We start from the raw sequence: 12,753 nt of genomic DNA, 5'->3' as shown, positions 1-12,753 counted from the left end.
CTCAAACCTAATTTGTGTGCACTTTTAAGACAAAAGATTATTTCTGCAAATTTCCAATCCAATTACAACGCTGAGCTTTGATCTTCGTTGTGAGGACAGGGTCGGAGAGATTACCTCATCCACCTATTTTGGATTATCTGGATATGGAGGTAGACTGGAGTGAAACACTAGCAGTTCAGATGAATGTGTCAGAAATCCTATCTGTCTTGTCGTCCGTCTTTCATTAGCTCAATTCTATGCAATGGAATGTGCCTAAACTTGCACTTTAATCTTCCGCACACAGGAATGGATGGTAGGGGGTCACCATGAGGTGAAAGGCTGACTTTCTGTCCAGTACTTACCGTGAGAAGGTATGGACTAGGTTTTTGTTTTATTATCATCATATCTACTGAGATGTACAGTGAACAGCAACAGATACAAAATGCTGGAGGAACTCAGCAGGCCAGGCAGTATCTATGGGGGAAAAATATAGTTGATGTTTTGGGCCGAAATCCTTCAGCAGGACTGGAGGAAAAAGCTGAGGAGGAGATTTAAAAGGTGGGGGGGGGGGGGCGGGGAGGGGAGAGAAAAACACAGCTGGAAGGGCTGCTGAGGGCCCTGAATGGCAGTGAGGGAGGGAGTGTAGGGGCAGGTGTAGCACTTGTTCCGCTTGCAAGGACAAGTGCCAGGAAGGAGATCAGTGGGGAGGGACAAATGGACAAAGGGGTCGCTAGGGAGTACAATGAGTAGCTTCTAATTGCATGCCATCTTGACAGATCGTCACAGACTGAATCAGAATCTGGTTTATTATCATTGACATGTCATGAAAGTTGATGTTTGCGGCAACAATACCTTGAAATGCATGAAATATACTGTGAATTACAATAATAAATATATAAAAATAAGTAAATAATGCAAAATAGAGCAAAAATATTGAGGCATTGTTCATGTGTTCGTGGGCCCTTCATAATCTGATGGCGGAGGAGAAGAAGCTGTTCCTAGAACGTTGAGTGTGTTTCTTCAGGATCCTGTACCTTATCCCTGATGCAATGAGAAGAGAGCATGTTCTGGGTGGTGGGTGTTCTTAACGATGGATGCCTCCTTCTTGAGATATCATTGTTTGAAGATGTCCTCGATGGTGGGGAGGCTAGGGCCAATGATGGAGCTGGCTGAGTTTACAATCCTCTGCAGCTTTATCCGATCCTGTGCAGTGGGCCCTTCATACCGGACAGTGATGTGACCAGTTAGAATGCTCTCAAGATTACTTAATATCATTTCCAGTACACAAGTGTAAAGGAGAATTATCCTGGATCTGATACAGCACAAAATAAAACAATAAGATAAAAAAAATTTAAAAAACACTATAAATACAAATACTTAAGATAGCTAACATATATAATTGATTGTATGTCCATAAGCACAAGAGTATCTGTATGTAAGGTGACTCTGACGGAAAGTGATAAGGGAGTGGTTGTCAGGGGTGATATTGGGTGAAAATATTGCTCAGCCATACTGCTTGGGAAAGTAACTGATTTAGAGCCTGGTGGTCCTGGTGTGGATGCTATGAAGCCTCCTCCCTGATGGGAGTGGGACAAACGGTCCATGAGCAGGGTGGGTGGGATCCTTCCTGATGTTACAGGCCCTTTTGCGGCATTTCTCTGTATATACATATGTCCGTGAAGATGGGTAGGCTGCTGGTGATATGTTGAACGGAGTTAGAACATAGAACAATACAACACAGTACAGGCCCCTCAGCCCACAATGTTGTGCTGACCCTTAAACCCTGCCTCCCATATAATCCCCCACCTTAAATTCCTCCACATACCTGTTTAGTAGTCCACAATACCTGTCCACAACTGACTCAGGCAGTGCATTCCACGCACCAACCACTCTCTGAGTAAAACACCTTCCTCTAATATCTCTCTTGAACTTTCCAGCCCTTACCTTAAAGCCATGTCCACTTGTATTGAGCAGTGGTGCCCTGGGGAAGGGGCGCTGGCTGTCCATTCTATCTATTCCTCTTAATGTCTTGTATACTTCTATCATGTCTCATCTCAGTAAAGTCCTAGCTCCCTTAATCTCTGATCATAATGCATACTCTCTAAACCAGGCAGCATCCTGATAAATCTCCTCTGTACCCTTTTCAATGCTTCCACATCCTTCCTATAGTGAGGCGACCAGAACTGGACACAATACTCCAAGTATGGCCTAACCAGAGTTTTATAGAGCTGCATCATTACCCTGTGACTCTTAAACTCTATCCATCAACTTATGAAAGCTAATACTCCATAAGCTTTAATACCTACCCTATCTACCTGTGAGGCAGCTTTCAGGGATCTGTGGACATGTACCCCCAGATTCGTCTGTTCCTCCACACTCCCAAGTATCCTGCCATTTACTTTGTACTCTGCCTTGGAGTTTGTCCTTCCAAAGTGTACCACCTCACACTTCTCTGGGTTGAACTCCATCTGCCACTTCTCAGCCCACTTCTGCATCCTATCAATGTCTCTCTGCAATCTTCGACAATCCTCTACACTATCCGCAACACCACCAACCTTTGTGTCATCTGCAAACTTGCCAACCCCACCCTTCTAAGGGTGGGTTCTAAATTGATTTGTCTATCAGTTTTGCTTTCCTGTCTGTCACAGTGTATCTAGAAATATGCAGGAGTCTTTGATGTCAAACCAAATCTCCTAGAACCCCTAATGAAAGAGAGCTCCTCACATGCCTCTTCTTGTAATTGCATCAATATATTGGGCCCGGGGTAGATCTTCAGAGATGTTGACACTCAGGAACCTGAGTTTGCTCACCCTTTCCACTACTGACCCTTTGAAAGAAGCTGGTATGTGTTCCCTTAACTTCTCCTTCCTAAAGTCTACAATCAATTCCTTAGTCTTACTGACGTTGAGTGAACGCTGTTGTGACACCACTCAACCAACAAATCTATTTCAGTCCTGTATGCCACCTCAACACCTCCCGAAATTCTGCCAACAATGTGTGCCATTGGCAAATTATAGATGGTGTTTGTGCTATGCCTAACTCACAGACATGGGTGTAGAGAGAGTAGAGCCATGGGCTAAGCGTACATTATTTCTACCTCACCATACTTGTGGACATAATAGTAATCTTGACTTGATCCTGTGTTGGTTTCTTCACAATGTACTCGTGTGTGACCTCTTATGGGATTAACTCACTTCTTTTTCAGAATCAGGTTTAAAATCACCAGCATACGTCATGAAAGGTTTCACCAGGACATTGCAGTCATGGAGAAACAGTATCGGAGCAACTGGAATCCCTCAATACTGGCTGATTATTGTTGGACACTTAAGTGAGAAACCTCAGACACTGAGTAAAAATGTAAATCATCAACTAAACATGTTTATCTTTGTTGAACTGTTGCAAAGCATCAGCACCACTATCCAATTAAATGCATTATATTCAATAAAAGTTAATTTTTTGTTTCATCATATTCCTATGTGATACGTGTCATCTGAAATTATATTTATAGTCAGCTTCAAGGATTCTATCATAATCACAAAATAATTCTGAGGAAGCAGTACCTTTGAAAAGAATCATTGTCCAGTGTTATACGTATTATCTATGGATTTTACATTTAAGAAGCAGAGGCTGTTATTTTATCTGCAGTCTTCACATGAGCTGCTAACTCTGGCAGAATTCTTCATGTTCTTCAAACCAAAAGGGCAGATTACTTAGTCTCAGGCTGACGCTTTTGCAAAGCTGGAGCAGAGATCGCCAAAGACCACATCTTAGTCTCCTGCCCATCCCCAGTTTGACACTGTGCTGGACATGTCACCACCACTCGGCAGTCCACTCCAGCAAAATTTCTGCTTGCTCTGCGAAATTCCACTCCCCACCCCAACCATCACCATTCATGGACCAGAGCAAGTGAACTTTGCATACTTACATCAGCACAAAAATGATGTGAAAATTATTGTCCAAGATTGTCCTGGTTGAGCATTAACTAGGGGTCAAATGTTTCCCTCCAACCCTACTTTCTTAAGTCCCTATGCCTTACTCATCTGCTGATCTCTAGTCACAGACAGGATACAGCAGCAGATTTGCACCTTCTTTGGACCCAGCTCACCTTATCTCTGTTCTCTTATCTTGCCAGTTGTGTTATTTATTCTATTTTGGAACAAGTAAACATCACTTTGTCTCCCCTGATGCACCCTCACAGTAAATTTTACATTCCAGCCAGCTAATTCAGAAACTTGAGATAGCCATTGAAATTAATTAGACACTCAAAAACCCCATTTAAACCAACCAGCAGTGGGACCAAAGTCCAATGTTCAGCTTGCACTATATCTGTGTTCCTCTTCTGCCTGATGACAGTTCTCAGCCTTAGGTAAAACACATTTGGAAGCCATTGTTGCAGTTCATCCTTGACAGAGAAGTGAATCTCACTGCATCATTAATATTTCTCGTTGAGCAATGGACAAGGGCGAGAATAATGTATCAGATGGAGAGTACTTAAACATGGACAAGTTCCATGTCTCCAAAGACTTTGGGTTTGTTTTACCAGAGCCATTGGTATGTTATCACTTTTTCTACTGCTATTGTATAAATGATTAATTCTATTGCATTGCTTTCCTTGAGTGCAGTTATAACTCCTGTGTACAATATTAATATATTTCTGTCTTTCAAAAAGAGTTTCAGGGATTGGGCCCATGGGTAAAGTTGAGGAGAATTTGTTTCCACAAGTTGGGAAATAATGATTTAATTTGCATTAATGTGGAGTTGAGCACAGAGACAGGATGGTCACTCCCAGAACCAGCTACCAATCTTCTGCAAACTCACCATTAAATTGTGAGTGAAGCATCCTTTGTTATTAGCATGGCTTTAGATCCAGGACTTACAAAGCTGCAGAGCTTTTGTCTTTAATTTTATCCCCAGCATTTTCGCCATTATTTATCTTTGTTTGAATCAGCCATTAGTAAATAATCTGCAATAAGAATCTCCGGGTGTGAAAAAATATAGAAGTGTTGCTTTATTTTTTATTTGCATATCATAAAGCAATGTTGTTATTTTAATTTGACTGCACACTTGTCCTTTCCTGCATCTGTTAGTTGCAATTTGGGGAGCAGTGTTATTCCATTTTATTCCCTTTGTATATGAGGGTTTTGATCACTTATCCTGTGTAAACAGCCCAGAAACAGAATCATGTTCTTTGTTGCTGGACGAATTAGAGTTTTCAGAAACAAAGTGGACAAAAATGGAAAGTTATCACTTGCTAAAGTCAAATGAGCCTTCCTCAGGAAACGAGGCTCCTCCAACGCAGGGAGAGTGACAGGAATTTAATAAATCTTATTTATGTTAGGTTAATATCTGGAGCATTGAGCTCCATTTATCTTGACATCAAGAAATACAATTTAGCATTACAATCACAAATCGTTTCCTCACCCAAGTTTTGCGTAGTTTGTATGTGGCTCAGCCGGTGAGTAGCTTCTTTCTTCTTACCAGTATGAGCTCCCGAAATTCTACCAGCCGTGGATGGACATTGCGAACAATTTGCCTCGGTTGATTGAACTTCAGCAGCTTCGTCACGAAGTGAATAAAGTAGGTACTTCATTTATCCTATAATCCCGATCGAATGAAGAAAATGTGTGCTTATTACCAAGTAACCAAATAAAGTTAATGTATGTAGCACTTCAGGGGGCTACTGACCAAAGCAGAAAGGCAAGGCAATGTTAATTAAAAAACATCCCGCAATGCCCTCTGAGGATGCTGAGAAATGACAATGCAGGCTATAGATAACCATCATATTTCTGACGGTCACGTGTCACGTGTTTTGTGGCAGCAGTACAGTGCAAGAACATAAAAAATTACTACATGTTACAATAAAAAAATATAAATATAATAAATAAATAATGCAAAAGAGGAACAGTGAAGTAGAGTTCATGAGATTATGGACTGTTTAGAAACAAGATGGCAGAGGGGAAGAAGCTGTTTCTAAAATGATAAATGTGGATCGACAAGCTCCTGTACCTCCTCCCCGAGGGTAGGAATAAGAAGAGGGCATGTCGATGTTTTGGGCCGAGAGTCCTGATGAAGGGTCTTGGCCCGAAATGCTGACCGTTTACTCTTTTCAATAAATGCTGCCTGGTCTGCTGAGTTCCTCCAGCTTTTTATGCGTGTTGCTTTGGATTTCCAGCGTCTGCCGATTTTCTCTTATTGTGAGAAGAGGGCATGTCCTGAATTATGAGGGTCCATTATGTATACATTTGTATATTCTATGTTGTTACATAGCTCTTCTTCTGAAGGTGGTGTGTCTCTAACGCTATGTGCACGTGGTACTGTTGTAAATTTTTCACTGGACCTGTGCTGACGTGACCTGGTGCCGATGGCAAAAACCAATGACTTTGAAGTTAAGATCAGCCTCACCCTGAAGAATCAACCTGGAAGTAGAGCAAAGGACCAAATGAGGGGTGCCTTGGATTAAATACATCAAATGATAGATGTGGGAATTCCATTACCGAGATGTATTTTAATCAGAGGGTAGTAGGTGGCCAGGATGGGATGCTGGGGTGATGGTGGAAGTGACTATAATGGCAGTATTAGCTAGTCAAATGAATATGCAGGGAATAGAGGTGTAGTTTAGCACAAACATCATGGGCCAAAGGGCCTGTTCCTGCCCTGTTCTATCTCCGATATCATCTTGTTTGCAGATGGAGCTTCTGGACACACATCTACTCATTGGGCATAAACAGCTGCGGCTGGCTCACCTGGCCTTGAGCTTCATTACGATGGGCTACGTGTGGCAGGAGGGAGAGCAAAACAGCGCAAAGGTTTGAAAGCTAGCCTTGTGTCACTGACTCCTGTTTTGCAAACACTTGGCACCGGGACCATTTCACAACCGGTTGGAGCTGCCAGTGTTGTTGCTGCTCGTGGAACCGAGGCACTGTGTAAATGTTGTAAAAATGGATTGGAAGTTTGTTTTGCATCGCAGTGATACATCATCAGGTACAAGATGATAAGAGACAGATGAGTGGATAGCCAGGTGGAAATGGCTAATGCGAGGGGACATAATTTTAATGAGTTTGGAGGAAAGTATAGTGGGATGTCAGGGGTAGGTTTTCTACACAGAGTGAGGTGGGTGTGTCAAATGCCCTGCCAGGAGCAGTGGTAAAGGCAGATAAATTAGGGATGTTTAAGAAACTCTTAATTAGGCACATGGATGAGAGAAAAATAGAGGCTACATAGAAGGGAAGGGTTAGATTGATCATAAAACAGGTCAAAAGTTTGGTACAACTTTGTGGGCCAAAGGGCCTGTACTGTTCTATGTTTACATAGCTGTGTGGCTATTTTTACCTCTGTAAATAGAACAGGATTGAAAACATTAGTTAGTCAGCTGCTTGAAGACCAATTGGCAAAAGAAAAACTGAACATGACTAATAACGAAGGATTTTTCCTTAAAAACTGTACGTATGCAAACGCGAAGCAAATGATAATGTTAAATGCTGCTACTCATCTCACAGAATCACACATTATAACAACTACACTTACTGTTTTTAAAGTTTTATATATATATATCTCGAGAGAGAGAGAGAGACAGAGACAGAGGGAGAGAGAGAGAGAGAGAGAGAGAGAGAGAGAGAGAGAGAGAGAGAGAGAGAGAGAGAGAGAGAGAGAGAGAGAGCGTTTAGAGGTTTTGAGACACTTGTTGAGAGAAAAATGTAGTGGTTGGGACGAGTGACCTAAGTGGGGATTTTAAGCAGGTTCCAAAAGAAAAGAAGGTGTGTGGGGTTAGAGAGAGGTAGAGTCTGGGACCTAGGATGTCGGAAGCTGAAAGCAGGTTTAAACAGAATAACATGTAACAAGCTGGAAGAAGCCAGTGAGTCAAACAGCATCTTCCACTGAGGTTGTTTGACCCACTGAGGTCTTCCTGCAGATTGCTTGTGTAGTCTCCAGGGTAATGAATTGACTCTTGCTTTCTTTGTGGCTTGGTACATTCATCAGGTGCTGCCCAAGAACCTTGTGGTGCCCTTTTGCAAAGTATCTGAAATCATTGGACTGCCACCAATCTTAGTTCATGCTGACTGTGTTTTATCAAATTGGAAGAAAAAGGATCCCAACAGGTAAGAACTTTGGCCTCATTATTCTGGATTGTGATAAAGAGTAAGTGTGCAAGGTAAGGGGGTGTAGTTACTGTTCTCGTAATGTTCCACCTCCCTTTGTCCTTCTCAGCCAGTGGCTGTTGAGAATACTCAAACCTCCAACTTTCGTTCCTTATTTTGTACCACCTGACTGGATGGAAAACATCAAGTGGGTATTTTATCCCTCAAGAGAAGGCCTGTTTCCCCACTCCACCTGCAGCTTGCTCCCAATGCCCCGCTTCTTCCTTGGCTGAACATTCCCAGAGTGAGGTGCAGTGGCCCCACCCAAGGAATGGTGAAGCCCCATTGGCCCTTGGAGTCTCACAGCTGGTTAAAGGCCTTTGAACTACTGTCCCTAGTTCCACTCTCCCCTCCTCCATCTGCCTATCATCCCTTTCACCTGGCTCCACCTATCACCTCACAACCTCAGTGTTATTTCCATTCCCACCTCCTCCATCTACCTATTAACCCTCCTTACCTGGATTCACCTATTCCCTGCCTGCTCTTGCTCCAACTTTTTATATTGGTCATTTCCCATCTGTCTTTCAGTCCACATGAAGGGTCTCGACCCAAAACGTCGACTCTCCATTTCCATAATGTTCCCTGACCCACTGTTCCCTCAGCATTCTTGGAGTGTTGCTCCATATTCCAGCCCCTGCAGTCTCTTGCGTCTCCACTTTTTATAAAAATAATGTTTCGTGTCTCCACATAAGTGAAACACACTGCACTATGTACTCGGGTTATCTCTGGTGTAAAGCTGAGCGTGTCAAAGGAGCAAAGAACATAAGGCAAGCAGGAAAAGGTCTGATCTGCTATTTATTTAATTAAATCTTGGGTAATCTTTTACCTGAGTGTCACTTTCCTGCAGTAACCCTGTATCACTCAATTCCCTGAACAGCTAGAAAATTATCAGCATCTGACTTGAACATAATCAACAATTCCACTGCCTGCTGGGGTACAGAGTTCCAATTCTCTTTTACCTAGTTCACATCTTCTCATCTCTGCACTGAATAGCTGATCGCTCATTTTGTCCCTGTGACCCCTGGGTCTAGACAATCCAGGCCTTGGAAACCTTGGACCTGCCCAGTGAGAAGTATATATATTTCAATATCACCTCCCATTCTGCTGAAGGCCAGACGGTGGAAGCTCAAATTACTTTTCTTTCCTGTTGGACAAATGAACCTCCACTTCTCTCCTTCTGTTGTAAGCATAAGGAGACAAGGCTCTGAATAATACTCCGGAAGAATCGTCACCAGGTCCCTTATTTGAAGTCACAGCAGGGGCCAATATAACTGGAGCAAGATGCCTCTCAGCAGGGGCCAATATAACTGGAGCAAGATGTAAGATGTGAACTGAATTTGTCTCGCAACAAATGCCAACATACTGTGTGTTTTCTTGAGCTCCTTCATCACTCTATGCCTATGCTTCAGTTTCTGGGAGGTTTACTGTGCCTTCTGTGAATTCAAATACAAAATGCTGTTTAATTTCTCTGTCATTCTTTTCTTCTCCATCATCATTTCTCCCGTCTCTGTCTGTAGGGTCCATTATTAACCTGAGTTAATGCTTTCCTCGTTACATATCCAAAGTAAATGTTAGTCACTTTTACAGTTCTTGTCAGACTACACTTGCATCCTTTCCATTTCCATATCAATTCCTCTTGCTCTTGCTTTAGTGAACTGTGAAGCTTTCACAGTCTTTTCACCGTTTTTCTTTTTGGGGTGTCATGGTAGTGTCACAGCTGGCGTGACAGTACTATAGCATTAAATTCCAGCGTCCTCTGTAAGAAAGTTTTACGCCCTTCCCACATGTTCATGGATCTCCTCTGGGTGCTCCAGTCCAAAAAAGTACTGGTTAGTAGGTGAACTGGTCATTGTAAATTGTCCTGTGATTAGGCTGGGGTTAAATCAGTGATTTGCTGAGCTGCACGGCTCGTTGGGTGAAAATGGTACATTCTGTGTCATATTTCTAAATTAAAAATAAATAAAACTTTTACTCTGGTATCACATACTCTGCATCATAATACAAATTAATTTTAATATAATTTATCATTCAAAATTCTCAAATAATATTTATACTTAGTACATCCTATCTTGATATGACTATACTGTTGATATCCATAACCATTTCAATTCTTCTGTTGAATATTTTCCCCCTAAACACTATCTATTATTTGTAATTTCTGATCCATTTGCTAAAGGGTAGATTTTGCTGTCACTTCCTTTCATTATAGGTTATCTTTCCACCTTCACCAACACACACCACATGCCTTGTTTGTTTTACTCAGATTTAAGACTGGATTAAATCACTATCAGAGATTTTTTTAAGACCTTTATAATATTATAATTACTATTTCCAAAGCTAGCTGAGCTACCAGACCATCAATAAATCCTTTTTCAGTACATAGTATTACTTCTGCATCTGCCTGGCTCCTCAGTGGAAGATAACACCCAATCTCTTTATTCATTCTTCACAACATTACAGTTTTTTTGGTTTGTTGTAGATTGAATTCCCCTGTGATTAGTGTGTTATCCTTGTTACATGCATCTTGTCTTACTGAGTTGCACTACCTCTACAGCTTCTGATCATAGACAGCTCCCACCACTGCTCTCTGTCCTTTTCCTCTCTTGATTTCCAAACAAACTGATTCTGTCCTTGATTTGCTGGGTGAATGTCCTTTTTCTCTGCTGCCTTTCTCCCATATTCTTAACACCATGGCTGCTTCAGCTCTTTTACCATTTTGCCTATCTCTTGAGGAGAGACTTTGAGGAGTGGAACGCCACACAGTCTTTCGTTCCGCACCTTGTAAGGCATGAAAATGCCCGGCGCTGGCCTCCCAGGCCTGAGTTGATGTCATCATCATCACCATCATCATCATCATTATTACCATCATCATCATCATCATCATCACCATCATCATCAACATCACCATCATCACCATCATCATCTGTCTCTTCTAAAGGTTTAAGTCCTCTAGCACTCTTTACTTCCCATCCTAGGTTATGTTGTGACCATGTCTCTGAAATGGCTGTTAGAATCCATTCACCTATTTCTAATTGTGCCAACAATTTACCTGTTCTGTAACAGATTCAGATGAACAGCCGTTAATAGACTTTGTACCATTTTCCTTGTTCTGACTCTGTTTGAAGGTACATTCTTACACTGCTCTGTTCCTTCCAGGTAGATTCTGATTAGCAGTCGCTGAGTTACAACTCTGCAACCTTGCTTTGTCATTTCTCATTGACTTCCAAAATTCCTTTTCACCAAAAGCTTTCCACACTATCTACTTTCATGCCCTAGTTACAACTGCCTTCTATTTGCTGGGGCACAGGCCCCAGTTCTATTCTAGTGAAGTCCATCCCTGTGGAACCGATCCATTATTCCCAGTGCTGATGCCAGTCCTCTATGGTTTCAAATCACACCATACTCTTCACCTCATGCACTCACAGATGAACTTCCTACCTCGTCATGGCCCCTGTACTTTCTTTGTAACTGCTCTACCATATTCTACATTCTGGGTTTTTTTTTAACTACCTTGAGGTACTTATGATCTGAGTAATGGCATGCAAACAAATTCTTTTCACTGTTTCTTAGTACGTGTGACAATAATAAACCAATACCGGCGTATTTTTCCCCACATGATGACAACGATGATCCCTCTGTCTCAAAGGACAACAGAGTGACCTCTCCATAGCACAGGCCTGGGCAGAAGGTATGGGGATCCTGACATGCCCAGTTGATCCCTTTCGGCCTCACCAGTATAATCCAAAGGAAAGCTTATGAAGCAATACTTTTGGCACCAGCTTGGCCGCAGGAGCAGCCGGAAGGACGTTCAATGACATCCAGCCGCCTTAGGGGCTCCACTCTAGATTTGCTGTCTGGGTTTACTCCCATAGCCTTCATCTCTCTCAAGGCTGTCCACAAGGCAGTGGGGCTATTTACCCATAGCTGGGGATTCACAGGCACCAGGCCCGTGCTCTGTTACCTTGGTAGTTCCGATTTAAACAAAAATTGGGCCCTATCTGCTCCAGTCCCTTGGCTGAGCCTTCGCCTTCACCCTATCAATGCATTTGTGTCCAAGTACAAAGGAGACCAGAGACTAGGATAGGATTGAAAAAAAGAATTTTTACTTTGGATTGGTTTGTAGAGAACACAGGGTATGTAAGCTCAAACATGAGCAAGGATGAAAAACTGGATGGAACTTAAATAGACAAGCAAAACCAGGCACAGGTGCACTGATAACTAAAACAAGACACAAGTGAAAGCAAGGAACTAATAATCAGAGGGGACGGAGCAGCGGAGCCTGGAGGACCCTGGCACCTGAAGTGGTCTGATCGAGGCATGACAGAAAACCTGATGATCCAGACGAAGCTCTGATGAAGTTGCAGAACCTGGGCCTCTGTACCTGCCTCTGCAATTGGATCCTTGACTTCCTAACCAGAAGACCACAATCTGTGCGGATTGGCGATAACGTATCCTCGTCACTGACAATCAAGACTGGTGCACCTCAGGGGTGTGTGCTTAGCCCACTGCTCTACTCTCTCTATACACATGACTGTGTGGCTAGGCATAGTTCAAGTACCAACTATAAATTTGTGGTTGATACAACCATTGTTGGTAGAGTGTCAGGTGGTGGCGAGAGAGGATACAGGAGTGAGGTAGG

General features: G+C 42.5%; 1 protein-coding gene across 2 annotated transcripts in view; it reads left to right on the top strand.

Annotated features, from left to right (window-relative positions):
* The first annotated feature begins 143 nt into the window (after positions 1–143).
* ido1 (indoleamine 2,3-dioxygenase 1) overlaps positions 144–12,753 on the top strand; it is a 45,899-nt gene continuing 33,289 nt past the window's right edge. Inside the window, exons 1-6 of one of the 2 annotated variants that reach the window (XM_059966136.1) lie at positions 144–187; positions 284–350; positions 3,185–3,336; positions 5,461–5,556; positions 6,666–6,785; positions 7,957–8,075. In XM_059966136.1, coding sequence (XP_059822119.1) covers positions 3,214–3,336; positions 5,461–5,556; positions 6,666–6,785; positions 7,957–8,075 — 458 coding nt within the window. In that variant the 5' untranslated portion in view covers positions 144–187; positions 284–350; positions 3,185–3,213. Of the gene's footprint in view, positions 351–3,184; positions 3,337–5,460; positions 5,557–6,665; positions 6,786–7,956; positions 8,076–12,753 lie in introns of both variants that reach the window. The other variant, XM_059966131.1, reaches the window with a different exon arrangement.

This window comes from Hypanus sabinus, chromosome 1 (assembly GCF_030144855.1).
Source record: "Hypanus sabinus isolate sHypSab1 chromosome 1, sHypSab1.hap1, whole genome shotgun sequence".
Taxonomy (NCBI): domain Eukaryota; kingdom Metazoa; phylum Chordata; class Chondrichthyes; order Myliobatiformes; family Dasyatidae; genus Hypanus; species Hypanus sabinus.
This window is presented reverse-complemented; position numbering and strand designations above follow the sequence as displayed.